The sequence below is a fragment of the Silurus meridionalis genome, chromosome 1 (genome assembly GCF_014805685.1).
Source record: "Silurus meridionalis isolate SWU-2019-XX chromosome 1, ASM1480568v1, whole genome shotgun sequence".
Taxonomy (NCBI): Eukaryota; Metazoa; Chordata; class Actinopteri; order Siluriformes; family Siluridae; genus Silurus; species Silurus meridionalis.
This window is the reverse complement of record NC_060884.1, coordinates 26022345-26044762: the sequence shown is the minus strand read 5'-3', so window position 1 is coordinate 26044762 and position 22418 is coordinate 26022345. Positions and strand designations below refer to the sequence as shown.

At 38.0% G+C, this 22418-nt stretch overlaps 1 protein-coding gene across 2 annotated transcripts in view; it reads left to right on the top strand.

Moving 5' to 3' along the window:
• Positions 1-22418, top strand: part of ror1 (receptor tyrosine kinase-like orphan receptor 1) — a 113018-nt gene that overhangs the window by 80544 nt on the left and 10056 nt on the right. For both annotated transcript variants that reach the window (XM_046860297.1, XM_046860301.1), the window contains exons 2-4: positions 6683-6754; positions 12622-12909; positions 13244-13280. In XM_046860297.1, the coding sequence (XP_046716253.1) occupies positions 6683-6754; positions 12622-12909; positions 13244-13280 (397 nt within the window). The remainder of the gene's footprint in view (positions 1-6682; positions 6755-12621; positions 12910-13243; positions 13281-22418) is intronic.

Sequence of the window (22418 nt, the reverse complement as noted above, 5' to 3'; positions counted from 1 at the left end):
CTGCCTTCTTCAGAAGAGGTTTGGAACCGGATGGTCACGACAAACTTTGGCTTGGTTTTCTCTCTTTCGAAACTTCTGAAGCTTTTCTTTGCTGTTGTTTTGTAGGGCTGCCACAGGATATACCCACAGTTCAGTTACTTTTGGTAATCATTTTATCCTGGTCAGGGTTGCATTAGATCCAGGGCATATCCCAGAATCATTAAGTTGTGGGGCGGAATACAGCGCAGATGGGACACCAACGCATTTCAGGGCACCATACACACACACTAATTCACATCAAGGGATGTAGAACGAAATTGGAAAATCAAGCTGAAACACATATGGACACCATGAGTACACGTACAGAATCTGTACAGCTGTAGAAGTGTAACAAACAGCATTAAACATCTTAAAGGAAATTCATTTGGAACTTGAAAGTCTACTTTTGTAGATAAATTGAAAGCAGAGATACCGTATTTACTTTGTGCGCTCAACTGTGACGTCACATTCGGGAGGTGTGGATGGATGTGGTGATCGAGTTTCAGGGGTTTCAGTAGATTGCACCCAAAGAGCTGTGTCCAAGTCTAGAATGTGTCTGTGATTTGTTTTATATTTTTGTTGTTGTTGTTTGTTTTAAGGCCATCATTCTACAAATGGGCATCAGACATTAGATCGTGATCACAAAATTGCTCTGTAATTATCCAGATATTTCTTGATTTTCTAATGGTTGATTAAATAGCAGATGTGGCCTAATTGGGGTAACAATTCTTTTCATCTGTGGATATTTCATTGACCCATGTAGGCTAGTTTTTGATTTAACCCTCTCTCTCGCTCTCTCTCTCTCTCTCTCTCTCTCTTTCTCCATTTGACCCTCTCTGATTGCTCTACTTTCCATGCTTGCTCTCTAAAACAGCTACTTTAATTGTTGCGGGATATCTGGCATCTGTTTACATTTTTACTAGTAACCTAGTTACATTTTGCCATTCCCTACTATGTATAGTTTTGAAAACTGCAGATGTTTCTTTTGTATGTATTCATCACTTGAGGTAAACATCCCCCATTGTTTTTGAATGCAAGCATTCATATATATGTATGTGTGTATTATTTATATATATAAATGTCCTGTCTATACCATGCTACCAGAACACCTTTTCCACAAAATAACTAAGGCATTTTAAAAAAAAACATTATTTTGCAGAAAACACACTGATCAAAATTAGAGAACAACAATGACTGTAGCATGGAAAAAGATTACAAAAAATTTTTCTGAAGGTTACAACAGTCAGCAATTAGTAGGAAGTATACAGGCCTCTGCTCTGAATGACTTCAGCACATCTGCGGCCACAGGACAGGACTAGTCTCTCACACTGCTCTGGTGTGATTTTGGTCCACTCTTCTTCCAGTCTCCTCCACAGTTTGGTGATTGTAGTGGGTTTCTTGGCCATAACTTTGTCACCAAGGATTTTCCAGAGGTTCTCTATTGGGTTGGGACCAGGACTCTGGGCAGGCCATGTCATTATTTCAATGTTTTCAGTTTCAAGGAACTGCTTTACCCGTTTTGCTGTGAACATTTGCAATTACTCTGCCCTGTAGCAGTATAAGAGGCCCAACTCCTGCTGCAGAAAACATGCCCCAAACCATGTCACTTCCTCCTCCACTTTTCACTGACTTCTTTACACACTTTAGGTTCAGTCTTTTTCCAGTTTGTCGCCGAACATAATGTTTCCCATTGGACCCAAATAAATTAAACGTGCTTTCATCACTGAAGTGAACTTTGGACCAGTTCTCCTCTGTCCACACAACATGCTCCTCAGCAAAGCTTAGTCTATCCTTTTGATTCTTTCTGCTGATGAGAGTTTTGGTCACTGGAGAGTGGGCTTTCAGTCCAAATTCTCGTAAACCTCGAGACACTGTATGACGAGACAGATCCTTACCCTGTTCAGCGCCGAACTGGAAATTAAGGAAATTAGCACCAGGTACCAGATTAACACCAATAACTGGGAGGTATCTGAAAGTGTTCTCTAATTTTGATCAGTGTGTTTTCTGCAAAATAATGTTTTTTTTAGTTAATTTGTGGAAAAGGTGTTCTGGTAGCATGGTATAGACAGGACAAAAACTCCATTAATGAACTCCTTCTCATATGTATTCAGAAAAAAAGACGAGTACAATGTGCTAGACAGACACAGAGAACAAGCAAAATACTTGTACTGAGGAAGATTAAAGATGGATTAACAGAAGTAGTTTATATGCAGTGTGTTTCATTTAATCATTTGGCACAAACTAATGAAATGTGATATGACACCCACTACATTATTAAGCTTTGTGTACAGTTATAGCTCAGTAGCTGTAGGGAGCTTTACACCACCTGTTCCTCATGCAGATGCATACTAAATCGTGTGTGTGGGAAACACTACAGCATAATCAGTGGCAGTAACAGGTGTGGGCATATAGTAGCAGCTCATTACAAGCCTGTAAAAGCAGCCGAGTTTAACGGTAAATTAGCACCCAATTAACACACTGCCACTAGTGCATTTTTACAGTTTCTCTAACACACGCACACACTCCATGTGTATTTACACACTTCTGGCTCTGGATGTAACAAACCCAGATAAATTAGGTGAAATGTTTTTTAATCTGTCTCTTTTACAATACAACACGATAATGCTGTTTGACAGTATTATAAATTGAGAGCCAAACGTGTTAACATGGGGAAGAAACAGTTTTATTTTAATGCTGTGATGAATGTGTGGATAAATTATAACGGGTCATTACAAATACTGCTAAATTAGCTTGTAATTAACACTACCACATGTCCTGTGTGTGTATATAGTTGCTTAAGCTGTGTGAGCTTTGACGAAATGTTGCTTCGTGCAAAGCAATGATTCATATGCTTTAATGTTATTAGTTACATGGCATGAATTCTCCAGTCTGATTGAAATTCTATATTATTTTCTTTGAATAGTTTTTGCTACATAGGTTTATATTTATGCACTTATTTGAAAATGCTATAGTTTCTAATATTGTATTAAAGTGTTTATTTATTTGTTGTAATTTCAGGGGGAGTCTCCTGTTTTAAGGCCTTTAAGAAGTCAGAGATGTTCAGAGAAGCTGTAATTGATACTTTGGCCACTTTTACAATAAAGTTTTGGCCAAATTACAAAAAAAAAAAACGTAATGTTCTGATTTCTTGTAATGATAACAAGAATGTACCTCACTGACATAAAAATAACTATAAATGGATAAGTACACAATGTATTGCTTGATAAATAGAATTTAGTCTGCTGTAGTGAACATATTCTCATGACCTTACTAAGCTAAATTATTTTGCATGTTATATAACTTGAAGGATGATTATAGCAAGTTCAAATCAAGTAATGTCCCCTTGCCCTGGATTGTTCTTCCTTAAATTAGCACTTTCCAAGTTTGCATTGTAAAAATCAAGAGTTGTAGTCTGATTTATCGTAAATCTGTAATCTTGCATACCAGCACAGATTTATTAATTGCTAGAGACTCAAAGCAATTTTGTACGTCGCTTTGGACAAGGGCGCCACAAATGTAAATGTAATGTTATACCACTCTGACATCAATATGCAAGAGCTACAACAGTTTGCCCGTTCATCTTTTGTTCTGTTCACACCATCATTCTTCTTTTATCGTCTCTTTAAGGTTTACAGTTGAACAAAAAATCTTGCATATGGAGAAATAAAGTGAAAATTTTTATTTCAAAATACCCCCACCCCACTGTTGTGTCATATGGATTGTGTTTTTGGCTGTAGATATTGTAACTTAAAACTCAGGTGGTGTTTAATACACTTAAGTCAGAACTATCAGCTATGGCTCTTGAATTAGGTGGAGACTAAATGATGTTAGATTTATACACCGACTTATGATTAATTCTTGTATTATTGTAGGAGCTAAAAATATATATTTTTAGAAACTCAGCATTGTTTTTGATATGGGATATGAGAAATTAGTATGGATCAACCCAAGACATTTTAATAAGTATAAATGTTATATGCGATTATTTCCTATTTCAGTATTGTCCCATGGTAAAGGTATAAGAAGTAATTGAACAAGTTCAATCTTGTCAATTTATTTCTAAAATAAAGTTGTATTAACAGCGCTTTATATAAAAACCCTTCTTTTTTTTTTAAAGGCAGATAACTGTGCATATTTCTTGGCATGTACCTCTGTTAACATAAAAGTAAGGTGCACTTTGACAGGATTAGACAGAAGGATTAACTGCAGTTATTTTTATTTAGTGAATGGCTGTTCTTTGAATGAACCAAAAAAAAAAATCCATAACCATGTTTTCATCAGTTGCCTTTGGCAGGGATTTCCTTTCCACAACCCTAATAATATTTAAATAGGGTTCCTGTTGCATTAAATATGTGGATATTGCGTTACCTTTACACACATGTTCTGTATATTCAGCGTATGTATGCATGCCAGGTCTGCAGAACGACCCATCACGTGTGTAATTATATAAAGGCAAGAAAATGCCATGCACCAAAATGATTTCCACATATGTGAGAATTAAAAGTGTCTTCACGGTGTGCGTTCTGTCATCTACATACCGTACACGTGTTCGTAATTACTCTGGGCAGGTCGGACAAGAGGAGGTCGTTTGTGTCAGTTGTATTGTGAGCTAGGTGTGTACTTTTGCTATGGGCTGTCTACTTCAGTTAAGAATTTGTTGAGATACTGTTTAAGGGTGGAGGGGAGGAGGAAACTCGCTTTGCCCTTAGGATCTACTCTGGTTTTGTCAGTACAAAGTCAATGTACTTGGCACACAGGACACAGCAGCTGTGTGTGTGTGTGTGTGTGTGTGTGTGTGTGTGTGTGTGAGAGAGAGAGTGAGCTCTTAGCACTGTTCCAGTTTGCATGCATGAACACACTCTCTCACACACTCACACACATATCTCCTGTAGGCACTGGAGGTGAGTTCACCTATGCATTTGCATGTCAAGGGTCTAACTTTAACTGAAAACGCCCTTATTTAAGCTTGTTCAGGGATCCATTTTTTTATTTCCACATTTCCATTACATCACTATATGTGGGAATTTCCTTAGGAATAACAGAAGGATTTTACAAGATTTTACATTGATGTCTAGTCAAATCCTACAGCATCTACACTGACAATAAAATTAGCTGTATGTTACTGGATTTCTTTTTTCAGCAGTTAAACAGATGAGTTTATCATCACTTCTCATCACTAATTCTACCATTTCCCCCTTATAGTGTAAGTCTTGAAATTCGATTAAATTCCTTTTTATTTGTGTAGCGTTTTTAACAATGGACATTGTCTCAAAGCAGCTTTACACAGATAATGTTCTCAGAAACAATCAATAAGATTGTTTTTTTTTTTCCCAAGTTCTAAATTTGTCTCTAATGAGCAAGCCGGGGCGACTGTGGAAAGGAAGAACTCCCTGAGATGGCATAAGAAAAAAACTTTAAGAGGAACCAGAATTCCCTTTAACAGCATTCTCGTAAATAATGTTAACACTTTTCCAAAACTCATAATATTGGCATACCCAAGTCATAACCGTGTCATGGGAGATCACAGTGATATAAAATGTCCAGCACTCATAAGGATAGCAGCCATAATGTTTATTAGCTTGACCACTTATGTCTCATGCTAATATGTGCTCTAGTGTGTGCTTATGTTTTAATGACGAATTCTTTTATAAGATGTACGTCATTAAAACTGCCATAAAACATTTAGCAGCTCGGAAAAATACTACTTTTCTGATTGTTTCACTTTATAAAACATCTTGTTATGGTTGTCACAATAACCAGCTTAATGGTTTATAGCATTGCAGCTTGAATCACATGCTATTTTTTTAGTCCGCTCTAGTTAGCTCTTGTTTCATTAGCTATATATTTTGTGTGGTGAAGTTAGAAAATAGTAATCAGAATAATTTTGCCATCATGTGAGATAAAATTTGTGCGGTAGTAGGCTTAGCTTAAATAACATTCTCACACGTTATGACAATGGAGAGAAAAATTACTGAGCTTTTGTGTGATTTGATATATCAGCCATATGAACGAGCCTTCAAATAAAGTGTTTTGTAAATATATAAATGTCACGACAACTAAATAATAGCGCCCATTACAACCTTGGTTCTTCTTGGTGCTGAAAAGGAGCCAGAAACGCTGACTGAAAAAGAAAAGAAAAAAACGTTTTTTTTTCCCATTGGGAAAGTGGGATACAGCTCCAGCATTTCAGTGCATGTATTTCGATGACTGACAGAAAACAGACACATGCTAACGGCATGAATTCCACTACAGAGCGCACCTCCGTCCTGTACAGCTCGCCTCTCTGTGTCCAGCAAAGACCCACTCATTGTTTATTGTTTTCGGCGGACCGAAGTGATGAAAGTTTCCCTGCTATGAGTGAAAAGAATCCTTTGTAAGCACAGCATCACTAATTCCAGACCTGTCAGCGCTTGCTGATATTGTGTCGTTACACTGTAATGAAATCTCTTCTGTACAGTAACAAAGTCTGTAATCATGTTGTATTATAGGCTGTTTTATGCATGCTCTATAGGACATGAATAGAGTGCCAATAAAGACCTGTCTTTCACTGAATGTTCTGAAAAATGCTTGTTTAGATCGCACACTGGTGTGTTTAGGCCCATACAACCACAAAATGATTATTAGAAACTGAAGCACTTCTTTTTTTATTTTTTTTTCTGCACAGGGGCTGAAGTTCTTTCTGAGCCGAACGTGGTGACTGCCTCGAGTTGGAATGTTTCCAGGGAAGCACAGAAAGGTAAGTATGTCTGCCATGCTGTATATGTTTGGGTTGTATCTCCGCCTATTTGTGTGGGCCTGAGGAACCGTGATCACCTGATGTTTTGTCTGCATACTGAACTTTGTTTTGATTGCTAGAGGAGACTGCATTCATACCTACAGCTTGTTAGCTAGGAGTCTAAATTGTCAAGGAGACTTATTGTGACTGACATCACCTTGATGTCAGTCACACCTTGTGTGTGCGTGTGTGTAAACGTTTTGGGATTGTCCCATTATTTTTTTAATCAATATCTGAGCTATTTCGTAGCACTGTGTGCACTCAAACTTGCAGAGGAAAATGAAATATAAGTCCTCACGTTGTAATGGCCCTTTTTAAAAGTTTTTCCCTGTTCGTTCCTTTAAATCTTTTTGATGTGCTCCAATTTTCCTTGTATTCTTTAACAAGTCAACTCTGTTCAGTTAAATGAAAGAAATGTGCTCTTAAGACATTCGGTTGGCTTAATTACTCTGGAAACCTGGCCGCCTTAAAGAATTTCAAGGTTACATCGGATTTCTTCTAAAGTTTTGGACTTTACCAATGATAAGATGCAGATCTGAATACTGAATCTGTTAAAAGGAGATGTTCTAGTAAGGATGTAAAAAAAGATTTCAAACTTGACTGGATAGTGTTGCTGCCTCATAGCTCCAGGGTCCCGATCACGGGTTTATTGTTTGGAGTTTCTATGCATGTTCTTCATATGTTGGTGTATGTTTCCTCTGGGTTCTCCAGTTTTCCCCCATCTTTCAAAAACATACTAGTAGGTGGATTAGTGACACCAAATGTGATGGTTTCATCCTCCAGTTTTTCCAGAAGCAGATCCAGATCCACAGCAACCCTGACAAAGTGGTTACTATAGTTTAATGAATCATTGGCTAAACTGGTGTGCAGAAATTATTCACATGTGTGATGAAAATCACAAACAGGATGGATAATTGCCTTATAACATTTTTTCTTTTAGACAGCTCAGCGTTTCTGTATTGGATGTACCGTTTCAGTTATTAGTGCAGTTGAGAGTGAAACAGTTCTGAAATGTGACAAAATGCTACAAACAGCAAATTGTATTTTTTGGCTCAGGATTATTAAAATAGTACAATTACAGGCAATCCCATCTTACTGGGCAACCCCGAATTGAGAAAAGCCAACAAAAGCAATGGAATCAACCAAAATGTCATTATAATGGAATCATTGTTGCGTATTCTGCAACACTGTGTTGTGTGTTATTTTAAAAGGAATGGGTGTTACTTTTTTAGACTTAAAAAAAAAGATAAAAATTTCTATCTTCATATTAACTCACAAACACCATTTTTTACTTAAAACTTTGGAGGCAGATATTTTGTTTTTACCTCTATGTTGTTATCGCTCAAATCTTCAAAATAGTGTACACAGCATGTCCAAATATCTCATGGCCAACACCTACACGCTGTCTAGTGTTTACTTAAAACCCAAAATGCATGCCAAAATGCATCCTTTCCGCTCTCTTCTTGCCAGAGTTTTTCTATGATGGTTCCTATTAATGTTTTGCTTGTATTTACCACAATTATATACAAGCTGGTATCAAAAGGTTTTGAGACTAGCTCTGTTTACAAGAAAATACTTTATTTATATATGTTTACACACTATAACCTTAAAAATAATGCCCTTGCACAACAATACAACGCTCCCACCTTCCAACTTCTGGAATGTGTCCTGTAAGTCTTCTTTTCTAAGCAAGTCAAGGACCTTGTTGGATCTCCCCAATGGTGTCAAAACGAAGACCATTAAGGGAATCTTCATCTTCGGGAATACTGCAAAGTCCTCAGGAGCCAAATCTGTCAAGTTTGTGGGTGCGGAAGTGAGATCATGTTGCGAGAAACTGATTTATGAGGAGAGCTCGGTGCCAGAGTGCCCACATGGTCACAATAGCACCAGTTTCACTCGATGTGCACAGGAGGATGTCTTTTGGCACATTGATTTATGAAGGTCGGTGCACCCTGTGACTGTGCGTGCAACCATATGTGCTGCCATCTGTTGGTGTGTTTTAAAACTAGCTTTGAAACCTTTTAATACCACCTTGTATTTTAGCAGGAGGTTGTGTATTTGGAAAAATATATCATGTCATACATGGGGAAATTCCAGTGCATATTATCCACATCAAATGTATGTGCATTATGTATAAATGAAAACTATGTAATCATAAACATTTTTGAGTTTAACATACATTTTGTCAAATGTACTCAGAACACAAATAATTTTGTATTCATTTTGGCAAAATTGTCTTTAGTCCCCATCTTCACTGATGGCCTCTCCACTTCAAAAGTCTGTATACTGTACATTTTTATAGGATTCATGTCAGGAGTTTAATTAGGCCATGACAACACCTGTATATCTGAGAAATATCAAACATCTGCAAATTGGCCTAATATGTTCTGGATCATCACCCAATTCTTGTTTTCTTCAATGATGTGCAGTGGTCCGGTATGTTTATAGAGAAGCAGCCCCGAATTATGATGCATAGTCCCCTAGAGCTGAACTATTGCCAAATATTTTATTTAGTTATATATTGGCTGACCTGCATGCATTGTGCCAAAAGAGTCTTGTGGCATAACATACGAGGGACTTTAAATTAAATTATTATTATGCTGAGAAAACAGTTAAACATTTAAATAAACATGTTTATCATTTGTGATCCACAACTGTGCAGGATGAAACAGTTACTGAAGATGAATTCATAATTATTGTCTTGTTACTTTGAAGGTTGCCAGTACATCTGGAGTTAACTCTGTCAGACTATACTTTTTTGCACAGCGTGTCTCTAAATGGTGGGGCCTCAGATGTGTTAGTGGAACTGAAGTTTAGCGCTAATATCCGTTAGTCTGGACAGCAGCATTTGTATGTTGTTATAAGAGAGCTGGTGTTTGAACAAAGGAGATTAAAAGGAGGGGGACAGAGGAGAGATGTGCCTGAAGAGGGGAAAAAAGCTAATTCCCTTGGCAGACTTAGAAATGACTGGAAAGGGATAGGGCCAAGGAGGAGAAAGGAAGGGTTAGAGGAAGGGAAGAGGATTATGAGAAAGGAAAGTCTGATGATGACATGGATAAGAATGGCATATTGTAACGATGGGAGGAAAGGAAATCTTTTTATATTAAATATATGTAAATTTTATGGATGCATTTAGATTTTGTAGTCTCAGTTTGATTGTCTTTGTTTAGTTTTTATTGCGTTTCTCTCTACTTATTTTACTAAAGTAATAAATATTCTTTTGGATAGGTATAATGCTATGATTTGTTTCTTTAATAAGAGAACTGCATTCTATTAAGAGTTGCCTTTGCATTTCCTGAAGGACCACTATAACTTTGTGTAATGTTTATTCAAAGTAACAGTCAAGATAATGTCAAAATAAGTCATAGAGCAGCAGATGCTTTGTAACAGTAGAAATACTTCGGCAAATGCTCCTGTCACAAGTAGTTTAACAAGTGTTTGTTTTTTTGAAAAGAGAAAATTAGTGAGAGAAATCCGGCGAGAGAAATATTGTGGATATTGCTGCACAGCTGTGGGCCCCGGGGGCCTCTTACCCTGCCCCCGACCCTAATAGCCTCCCACTCAATATGCTTTTATTAATTTCCTGGTCAATGTCACATTCCTGACATTTCTGCCCAGTCTGGCTTCATTCTTGAGCAATGAAATGTCTCTGTAAATGAAGAATGAAAGCTGGTCAAAACCAGGACACAAATTTCCTAAAGCAGAACACAGTGTAAGGCAGGGTCCCGTAAACCGACATTGTGCTTCTGGAGATCTCATGCTGAGGAAGGAATGGTGTTTTCTTGAAGTGTGTCATCATACTGGCATCACACAGGAGACAGGAAACCCCGGCAGCTAGAGCCTGTCTGTGCAAGGCGAGTAAAACGGGTCACGCAGCTGCGGGAGTTCAGGATTAGAGTGTAGAACAACTCAGACTTTCTCTTACTTATCAAGTGATCGGAAAAACATATTTTAGATGAACAAAAGTATTAGGACACCTGGCATTTCCAGCCATATGTGGCTCTTCCCAAAATCCTTAACCACAAACATAATTGAATACGATATTTTCCATTCACTTGAACTAGGAGACCCAAACCTGTTTCAGCATGACAATGCCCCGTATACAAAACGAGCACCATGATGATATTGGTTACATGGGTTGGAGTGACAGATCTTGAATGGCCTGTTATTTAGAGTTTAAACTCTGTTAAACATCTTATGCAACCCATGAGCATAAATCTCCACAAGAACACTGCAAAATTTAAGATCTTGCGCTGTTGTTATAAAAGCAAATAGAGACTTAATGTGTACTAGGCTGAAATCTTCAGTGTGCTGCAGAGTCTTACTTGAGAGGGTTACCTGCCCAGATACTAGGCCAAAAAATGGTAACTAAAATAATGGACTAATGTATAGTGTATTAGTTACATTCATTAATACAGACTGAGGATTACAAATGAGTTCATGGTTATTATCCTCTTCTAATACAGCTTTAGAGTAATGCTATTTAATGTTGCATTCTTGAGAAAATGATCAAATTGTTGGCTAAAGTTTCATCTCCGTAATGTGGTTTTCTGTCCTCTACTTGCACGTAAATGATATGGAGTCTGGTTAGCATTTTTTTTAATATGTTCAACCTTGAAGTCGTTTATGTATAGTGGGTTATGTATTGCATTGAGTTATACCACAACATTGTCCTGTGCTTCTATTTTTTAATTATTTTTTTGATGGTGTTTTCATCTGCCTGTGTGTTCCTGATGCAAAAAAGATTATAAATAGTAAATGTTTTTTTTTTACAATTTAATTCATACCTTCCTATTAGCATTTCTTTAAAAAAAGATACACTTTTCTAACTATATTCAAACAGTTTTTTTAGACAGATTAATATTGTTAGTGTGTGTTCTAATGTACCAGTAGCAGAAAGGTTTTAGAAGCACTGAATGAGGTTGAATGCTGTAAATGTAAACAAAAATAATTCTAACCTGAATGCCAAATTAGCTCATTTGTGCTACTTATTTGTCCAACCCTAAGCAACAATAAAGCAAAAAAATTGCTAAATGTTTGTTGGTTTTTTTTTACTTCATCAGAGAAGGTTGTAGGTCAGTTTATGACTAAAACATGATGTATAGATGAACACTAATTGGAATTTTGGTATATATGTGTGAAATGCAGACCATGCTTTCAGGAGAAACCGGTATGAAGAGTAATTGTGAAACTGTAATAAAGTGAACACTGAAAAACATATGTTCGTCTAGATTATGCTTTGCGCTACACTGCCACACCTCCAATGATGAGGCGTAGGTTGTAGATGTTCAGTAAAGGAGAGGCAGATAGGTGATGTGGGTGTCACAAGCGGTGAACTATGAAAGTGCGGCTTCAGATTTCTTACAGAATGTCTCAGATTATCACAGATAGCATTTGGGAAAATTTGCATTTTCTAGATTATGTCGTTACTTTTCACAAATCTCAACACTGGTGTGAGAAATTAAAGATTTACCACCGCGCATACAACCCTGAACTGCCTTGTAAAAGATTGCTAGCAAATCTTTGTGGTTTGTTACAGATGGTAAAAACATGGTAAAAACAAACACAATGAATGGGAAAAGTCTTTTCTCTCTATTAAAACCCACTTGTAAATGCATTTTTAATAAATCTTTATTGTTTAATAATTGTTGCGCTGTGCATTTTTTTATACAAACCTCTGTGAAGACACGGAGCATTTCTTATGTGTTAACTTCAGAGTCTTCAATTATTGCGCACCAAAATTATATGGCCAGCAGAACAGTTTCCCTTTCCCCTCCACAATTTTTATTCTCACTCGCTCATCTTTGCCTGTTTTTTTTTTTCCACAGACCACTTCCTCAGACTTGATGCTCCCATGAACAACATCACTACATCCCTGGGCCAGACTGCCGAACTGCACTGCCATGTGTCGGGAAATCCGGTGCCCAGCGTGCGCTGGCTGAAAAATGATGCTCCGGTGACCCCAGAGGCACGACGTGTTTCCTACAGACAGACTCCATACGGCTCTCGACTTCGCATTCGCAACCTGGACACCACTGACACCGGCTATTTCCAGTGTGTGGCTACCAACAGCTATGGCACCGTCTCAACCACGGGAATCCTCTTTGTGAAATTTGGTAGGTTTTTTATAAAACGCATAGCATCACTCTCCGTGTTTGGCTGTTGATCTAGAAATAGCGTTGAATGGTTTTTGTTGATAACTTATATAGATGTAATGCCTTATTTGCAAGTGCACAATCCATTCCATTAATAAACAAAAATGTGTCCGTTCATAAAAAATTAAAAATGTATAATCCAGAGCAAGAATTTGCTGTTGGATGAAGTTAAATGGTTATTCTTTTCATTGTACTGTGCCAGTGCTTAATGTTGGCAGCATGTGTTCACAAGAGGCTCTGTGCATGGTTTATGTCTGATCTGCTGTATAAAAAAGTGCTGCTCTTTCTTTTCCAGATCCGCTGCCAACCCCCCAGTCTGGAAAGCCTTCACCGTGAGTCCGTTTTCTTCCTCTTTACCTTGTACCACATCCAAGCACCTTCATTACTGACCATTAACCACAGCAGTGGAACTGGAAGAAAAAAAGCACCATGCTTACCTTTGAAAAAAAAAATCATGTTAGTGTTAGTTCAACAGTACACACTATATTATCCTTCGAAATAACTTAAAGAAAATAATTTAGCATGTAAAGCATATGTATGTATACTATATGTGTATACTATATGTGAAACCTGCAGTATTAGCCTGTGGGGCAGTCGTAGCTTAGTGGTTAATATGCTGACTGCAAGGTTGTGAGTTTAAATCCCAGCATCACCATGCTACTGCTCATGGGCCCCTGCGCAAGGCCCTTGAATGGACAAAACTGTATATGGAGTTGATGAGTATTTGATATTAAACAATTGATCTTAGGCCCTATTTAGTTAGCAAACGTTACTGCTCCTACTCAATCGTGTTCTTTTTTTTTTTGTCAAGCCCAGCTATAGAAGCGGTGGTTGAAATGGCTGCAGCCCAGCAGCAGACATGCCGGGCCGTTGTTGAGCAGACCATGCATAGTGCACTTTATTGATGAGGCACATTATTATTACATGTTCTGTAATAATAGTAGCTTCTGTAAGAATATTTTTTGTTGTGGTGGTTATGTCAGTGTTTATAACAGAAACTGAAGCATTCACCAGTATATCTCTTGTCACTCCAGAAATCCTCCATGCTGTTAAACGTTTAATGAAGTGACCTTTCTGTCTAGCTATTGTTAAATGCCTGGCCTCTCTCCAGCTCACATTCATGTTGATTAAAGCCTTAATAACCCTTCTTAAATGGGGTGGTGCTTTCAGCACACAGACTTTCCTTTGAGACTCTCTTTAGTCTGTTGGTTATCATTAGTGTCATCATCAGAGTGCACCATCCTTCCAGGGCTCAAGAGGAAAAAAACACTCTTTCTACTTTCTTTTTCATAGGGATGTGTCAGAGCGGCAGTTTTGGTAAAGAGCGAGGCACCTGGAATGAGGCGAGAGAGGAGGGGACGTTGCTTATAAGGGGTTTCAGGGGCAGTAATAAATGCATTCCCTGGACTCATTGCACAGCGATAGAACAGACATTGTATGAGTGAGAGTGGAGGGAAGTAAAGGAACTGAAAACTACGATAAACACAACAAATGCTGCGATGTTGTAAACAGATAATATTAGACAATAGCTCAGATATGCTTAGGAGACCTTCACTAAGTTTTTAGCACTCCGCAAATCTGGCTTCTCGCCTACATTAACCGCAGAACAAGATGTCTTCCAGTACTGTCATTTCTGACAGGCTTTTAAAATGGTTTTTCCCTTGCGTTTCTATTTCTATTTGCTTATAAAATATTCTTTACATGAACTCCTTGGGTTATGTACAAGACGTCCTGTCATAGCTGTTAAGTTTGGTTCGATAGAGGGGAGCCCCTGAGCTTCAAATCAGAGACAAGCTTTGTTTTTTCTCTGGTTGTCATCATTCAAGGATGTGAAAGTGAAGCCGGTCTTGCACACCAGTGCAGATCCAGCCTCCCCTCCCGGCCTCCTTGTGAACCCTCACTACACAGTTTGCTCACCGCTGTGCCTTATGACAACATGCATTAAAGAGAGTTATTCATAGTCTTTTAATAAATGCAATATGTTATTATTATTTTTTTTTTTTACTTCTGCTGCCTTTAGCTTTTCACATTGGCGGCTTTATGGAGACCACTTGCAGCGGAGGTAATCGAACACCACAGACAAGGAAGGGACCAGGGCCTCCATAAAAGCTGAACAAAGTATACTGTTGTTCCGGAACAAATGTCACTCACAAGATGGACATCTGTCCTATAGAAACACACCTCTGTGTTGTATTAGTCATGCAGCATCTGTGATTTGGTGGGTTTGGGGTGGGGGTATGGTTTGACTGATTTGCTAAAATTAGCTAAGGCTTAAGCATGTCATCCTGCCTCCTTAAAGAAATATATGGAGTGAGTGAGTGAGAAGCAGTGGCTTGACAATGGGGACCATGATGTGTGTAAGACATTTTACTTCAGCATGAGGCAGGAAGTATTCTTGATCCTAACTGTGTTTGTGACAATGTAAAGGTCAAGTAAGTCTGCTGAAAAATCAGACATACACATAAATTGAAACTTAGAGTCTATTCGCATTATAATTGAATTCTGGTATTTATTTACTAGTCTAAATTTTTTTCAGACATTTGCTGAAAACCAAGGCATGCAAACATGATAGTTTGACAGCACATGACCGCTTAAGTAGGACAAAAACATGACAGCAGCTTCACAGCTTAAAATATACTGTAATGGTTTGATGTTAATAACTGTTTATGCATGTTTATTAAGTATTTCCTTTCAGCTTCTTCTTCAGCTTTAAGTACAATTTTCAAGATTTTAAATATCCCTAAATCCAGTACCCTATATAAGCCACTTTAAAGTAGGTTAGCACATCAACTGTAAACTTTATTAGCATGCGTGCAGGCTAATTAGTTAATAGAGTGCTAATAGCCCAGACCTGCATTCTGCTTCTCCTGGCTACCCAGGCATCTAATTTATCCACCCATTTGTATATATATTGTTTAGTATAAAACTTTAAACATTTTATGTTCAGTAGTTAAAGTTGGTGGTTAATGTGGTTGTTTGTTGTGGAACAGAATAGAATATGCACGTTTAGCAAATCCCCTGCTGACTTTTTTCCTTTTCATTTTATTCGCCCCCCTGTAGCTTTCACAGACGTTTTGCATCACAAGCCCTTAATTTTCAGGGTTGTATAAGATATCTCAGACATATCTCAGTCTGCCATCGCAAACCTCCTAAAATAAATCCAAGAATAAACTCTATTCATGAGCAAAAAATGCATATTAATATTAGGAGACAAGAGCTGGGAAGAAAAGTTGTAGGTTCTCCTTATAAAAATATCATTAGATTTAATGTAAACAGACATGTACTGACGTTTTCCTCTAAAGGAGCAGATTAATGAAAACAGTGTTAGCCATGCTACTAGTATCTACTGAAACATGTCAGTGGGGCCTTCTTTAGTGCCAGGCTCTTGAAAAGCAGACAGGCCTTCGTCTCTACCACATTGTTTATAGCATCACGTTTTCTGGCCGCTTGAGAAGATTAATATTACCATCCCTGCTCTGTCAGGACTGTTTGACTTTCCTCAGTCTGGCTTGGGAACCTTTTCTCTCAGCACCGAAAGAAAAAATGCACTGGAGGAAAAGGAGACCCTCTGTTTCTTTCTCCTTCCCCTCTTCTCTCCAGCTGAACGATGAAGAGAACAGGGTGGTTAACGAAGTCCAGACCACCTTCGCGCCTTCAAGGCCGAGAGGGGAAAAGTACGGGTGCTGGACACATCCCAGAAGCCTCAGTGCATTCTGAAAGTGCACATCCTAATGGGGCCCTCTGCCCTGCTTTTAACTAACGACTTCCATTAGGCTTCTCAGAGGTATTCAGGCGCGAGAGTTACGAGTCACTGTTTAGCAAGGATTCAACAGCACCTTCTATCCACTTAGAGCCATCGACATCCATTAGCCAACCTAAAATTCCATTTCTAAAAACTGAGGTCAGTTTTTTTTAATGGTTTAGGTGGTAGATAAAATATTACAAATGATACTGGCATGACATTTGTTGCCACTGACTTAATTATACAGCCATTAAAATAAGTTAGTGGTTGTTTGAAATGCATGTTCAGTTGTCACAATGATTTATTACACTCATAAAACCAGAGATACTTTTTCCTGTGGGCCTGCAATGATGTTCCTAATGATTTAGCACATTTCATTCAGCAAATGTAATTCTTTAAATTATTAAAATTAGTCTTTCAATTAGTCATGTTTTAAATATTGCTGATATTTCACCCGTTTATGGTAGCGGATACCTTCAATAAGTTTTACCTTTTACTACTCAACATTAATTCCTTACCAGCTTAAGTTAGACACATTTGTCTTTTCTTTTTTTACGAATCAATGCTTAGCTTAATTAACTAAATTCATGCCTTCTTCGGGTGTATTCTTAATTAATACAAACAATGCCCAGATTCACAAAATCAGGTTGAAACACACAGAGAGAGATGAAAACAGCCTTTGCCTTGATAGGCATTCCTTTTAACGAAGTGTTGATTGACTGAAGATTGAAGTCACTTGGGACTCACCCTTTGGCCTGACTTGTTCTGCTGTGTGAAACTTGAGTCCCCTCAATGAAAAAGGGTCATTGCGGACTTTTAACCATCCATCTGACAATACACACTACCCTTTATCATCAACTGCTTTACCCTCATTGCATCAGCAAAATAGACAGTATACAGCCAACTTTTGCTTTCCATTCCAGTCAACTTCATTGATTGGAAATGAACAACCACCTGATTACTGCTAAACAAATAATATTAGGGTGGTGTACCATTCTCAGCCACCTTAAACATGGTTATGATGTGCATTGCATTTACCAGCAGCAATTTATAGTCTAGCATCTAAGAGTGAATGGATTTTTATAGATTTTTGGGTTTGCCTAAATGTGACTATTTGGTTAAGAACAGTTTGTCTACTTAAATGTGTATTTAATTAAGTGTGTGTAGTGAGGATATAAAGACCTAATTACACACGTTTATATTTAGACCTCTGTCAAAGATTTTAACTTAAATGGTATTCAGAAGCTACTAGAATTGCATACAGCTCAAGAAATCTCTTGCAACTTTAAAGGCACACAAACTGACTCAGTAAATTATGGGAGTTTTGACTCGCTTGTTAAGGCTCTGGTTTACTGATGTCAGGGTTTTAACCTCCAGCACTCAAAAGCTACTGCGATTAAGCTCTTAAAGAAGACCCTTAACCTTATCTGCTTCAGGAGCACCATATCATGGGAGACCCTGCACTCTGACCCTATCTGGGCTATGCAAATATTACAACAGCTTCTTTTGTGGCATCTATAAAGTATAAAGTAAATCTATGTATTGTAGAACACCCATAGCTTTCTCCACATAAATATTGACAACAATTTTGGCCTCACCAACTTAACTCATTTAAACTCCACCTTCATTGTGCACCAACATGGTGTGTCTTATAAACGGACAGGAAAGAAAACACAGTGCTGGATAACTCTCGCAACACTGCCATACCTTATAAACTTGTACAAGCATTGGCAATCATCATCTCTGTGTCATTTCTGCAATAGAAGTCTAGAAAGCAGATAATAGCTGCTCAGTTGTGTTCCTGACTCTCACTGTCCCTTTTTACTGAAGTGGGCCAACAATAAATGGACCACAGGAGACATGCAAAGTAAACCTGAGTAGTAGGCAGACATGGGGAAAATAATGGGTTTGTCCTTTAAACTGCAATATCGGTGCAAATTTCTTCACATCACTAGTTCAGGTAATATACTTCAGCACAAGTGATGCATTGTCTACACCTAAGGCCTTTTTGCAGTCCTCTATTAACCCCATAGGAGAGAAGTAAAAAGGTTTGTATCATGATAACTTGTGTGGCGCCCTAATGAATGACCCCACTGTTATCCCCCAGTATCTGCATTTCGTGAGAAACCAAAAAAAAAAAGCAGTATTATTTTATTTCTCATTTAAACTCCAAGCTTTATATTTTCCCCATTAATTCTGGTATATAGAGTATGATTCATATAAGCATTACATTCTTTCTCTAACCTTCTGTCTTTTAAATGTTATACCAGAATTTAACAGCAAATAAATGAGAAACAACAGTCTTCATTCAACAGTTTACATGTGCGCAGACAAATAAGCACAGACTGAAGTCCAGACTCTTAGACGGTGTGTAAGTCCCATAGTAAACCCAGTCTGTCCCTGGTGAGCAGGCCTGTACTGCTCCTTCGCTCCCCTCCTCCTCTTAGAATTCATCTCCTTTTTGAGTTTTTCCATGAACAAAGTCTGACTGCCAAAATCCGCTGATATTTTTCCATTTAGGCCGCAGCGGGCACAGGATTCAAGCTGTAAACATGAATGAAAGGTCTGAAATGCTCTCCTTCTGCCACTTTCATCACTGAGGGGATATGTTATATCTTATTCACATTGCTTTCGTAGAGACAAGGGGCCAATAAATCTACTTTTACTGGGAGAACATGAACTCCATTCCCTTGGACTCTGTCAAACGGAGCTGTACAAATGCAAGCCTGGTCTGAATTTTTACAGTTTTGGAAATGGTGGTTGTTTTTTTTTACTTTCAGAGCAAAGTGTATTGAATTCTTTTTTTTTTTTTTTTTTTTGTCAAAAGGACAATAGAAATGATTTGCCTTGTTGGTTAAAAAACCCCACAAGGAATTGTTAAGGGAAACAGAGACAGTTTGACAGCAGGTGGGGAAGCTAATATATTGGGATGCTCCGTGACTTCCCAGTGTTTTCTTACCTCCTGACATCACCCTGAAATAAGACCTAATTATTCATGGCTCCCTCATTTCTCTCTGAAATAGTTGGCTGCGTCAAACAGGCATAATCTTGTTCTTATAGTACATGTATATGGATTCTAATCTATAGGCTTTCTACTTAAATCGCAAGGGAGTAAATGACTCACCTGCAGCACACATATGAAAACATGATGGAAAGTTCCCCTGCAGAGAGGATTTGTATTGCACATCGCCTTATAATTATGTGAATTATATAGTCATGTAGTCAGTTTAGTTGTGGTTTGCCAGTTGAATGTGGTTCCGGAGGGATTACTATATGAACTCCAGCCTTCCTTATGCAGATGTGACTGGACATTTAGCAAAAACAAAGAATCACACAGCCTAATAATAGCAATGTCAGAATTCAGTTTAATCCACATTCATACAAACTTTGGACTGTGCACTTCCAGCATTTCAAAGTCTTGATTTCACACCTCAGTATGCCTGGTCTGTTTATACTGAAGGAGATGTAAACACTGAAGGGCAGCTTGTAGAAAAACAAACAAGACCTGTCTCACTCCTCTCCTCGCCTTGGAAGGCCATTTTGCATAATATATTATTTCTTTAGCAAACACTCGTATAAACTGATTTGGAAGCATAGAACGTATGTTTAGAAAGCTTTAAAAGAAAACTAGGAGACTATTATTTAAGGATTTGAGCCTGCTTTCTAAACTATTACTCACAGGGGACGTGATGTGATGTAGTTCATCCCTGATGAAGCGAGAAGAGATGGGATTGAGGTTCTCTGTGCTTTCTGGAAGATGTTCCAGTTTGGCGAGGAAAGAGTTTAATGAGGATTGATCATCCTGGCTATTGAGTGTAGCCGCTTCTCCAGTAATGTCTGGCATTTTTACAGTAATCATATTAGCATGCTTAATCATATTCACTTATAATGCTTTTAAATTATAGGTTTAAAATTTGGTTTTCCTGCTTTTGTCAACCTCTCTCTCTCTCTCTCTCTCTCTCTCTCTCTCTCTCTCTCTCTCTCTCTCTCTCTCTTTTGGAGATCCTAAGGTTATAGGGTTGAGTTGTAGTGTTCACCTAATAGAGGCTGCTATTGTGTTAATGTAACATAAGAACTCTTTCCTCTCTTTCTTCAGTGCTTCTAATAAGAGTCCCTCAGTGGCCCCGTGTCCCTTCTGCTCGGGCCACCGGTCACAGACCATGGACCGAAAATGCAGGGACAAAGCAGACACAATAGCATGATCCTGCACACTACACGCTCAGGTTGAATATTGAGAGAATATCCTAAAAGTCATGAATGGGCTCTTGTCTTCTTTTAGCTTCTCAAAATTTTTAGATGTAGTACCAGATCTTCTGAACATCAAAATAATCCTAAGCATTGCTTTGAAACTGCTGTATTATTCTCCATTTACTCTGAAGCAAAGTTTATCTTGTCAGGACATATTATTAGAAGTAAAATACACACATGATTATTCCTGACTGCATACAACAGTGTGCAGAATAATAAATGTGGTATCACAGTACCTACATAAACTTGCAGATTTTTGGTGGTTGGAAATATGTTGTATATGTCCTGATGGTAAATGGGCCTGTAAATTTTGTATTTGGATGATCTGAAAACCACTAATTACAGGGCTCTGTGTAGACAAAAAAATGTAGCCTGATGAGACTCCACTTGTCATTTTGTCTCCAGTTTTCATTTGCTATTTTAGCAAATATGTTAAAGGCCAAAATCTTTTCAACTAATTGCTATCACACTAAGCTAGGATGTAACTGTCAATTCCATAAACACAAATATATGACCATGAGGGTCTCATTTAAGATTGGTTTTGAGTTTCAATTCTGCACTATGATAATTAGTAGCATAATCCAATTGTCAGCTCATGATAGAATTTAATGATACATTTTTTTTGCGACTTTCTTGTGTATAGCCTTATTGATTCTTATTTTATATCAACTTTAATTATAGCCTTACACTCTAAAAGCCTGATGTTAGCTAGCTTAGATGAATAAAGTCGATCAGCTGGAACACTAACAAGTTAAGAGAGTTTCGAGTAAGAAATACAAACGCACTGACACTGGAGGCTCTGTCCATACATGCTAAACAGACATCTCATGTTTATGTGCAGTCTCAATTAAATATTCCTAATTAGTATAATGATGAAATTCGAAAGACCAAAGCCCCACATTGGGCTCTCTGTAGTATAAGAAACAATGATTAATAATCATGACTATAATTGTTTAAAAATTATGTTTGACATGTAAACAGATGTTTCGAATGAATGCAGCTGGAAGAAGCAGGATATGAGAGATAAGGACTTTTCCAGGACTACAGATGAGCAGGGAAAACGCAAATGCTCTTATTAGACTCCAGGGCTTGTGCTCGAATATCAACAAACCGAATCTATTATCTCCACTGTGCAAAGACACACACATGTTGACGTCTTTATATACACAACAGCACAGAACAGAGATGTTACAGAAATTAAAATCCATGAATTTTGGACGCACCCCCGCGGCCCCTACAGTACCTTTAGTGAATTCATCTAGACAATGTCACTTTAACACAAGAATGTGTTTTTAAAAATTGTATGAAATTTGTTGGTAAAACCAAAGTTTAAAATGTAATTCCTAACTGTTCAGTTCCTGAACATTCTGTCCCGCTGTTGATTTTACATTAATGAGGTCAGACAGTGATGTTGGATGAGGAGCCCTGGGGTGTTAACAATCCATCCCAGAGGTGTTCATTGTGGTTAAGTTTAGGGCTG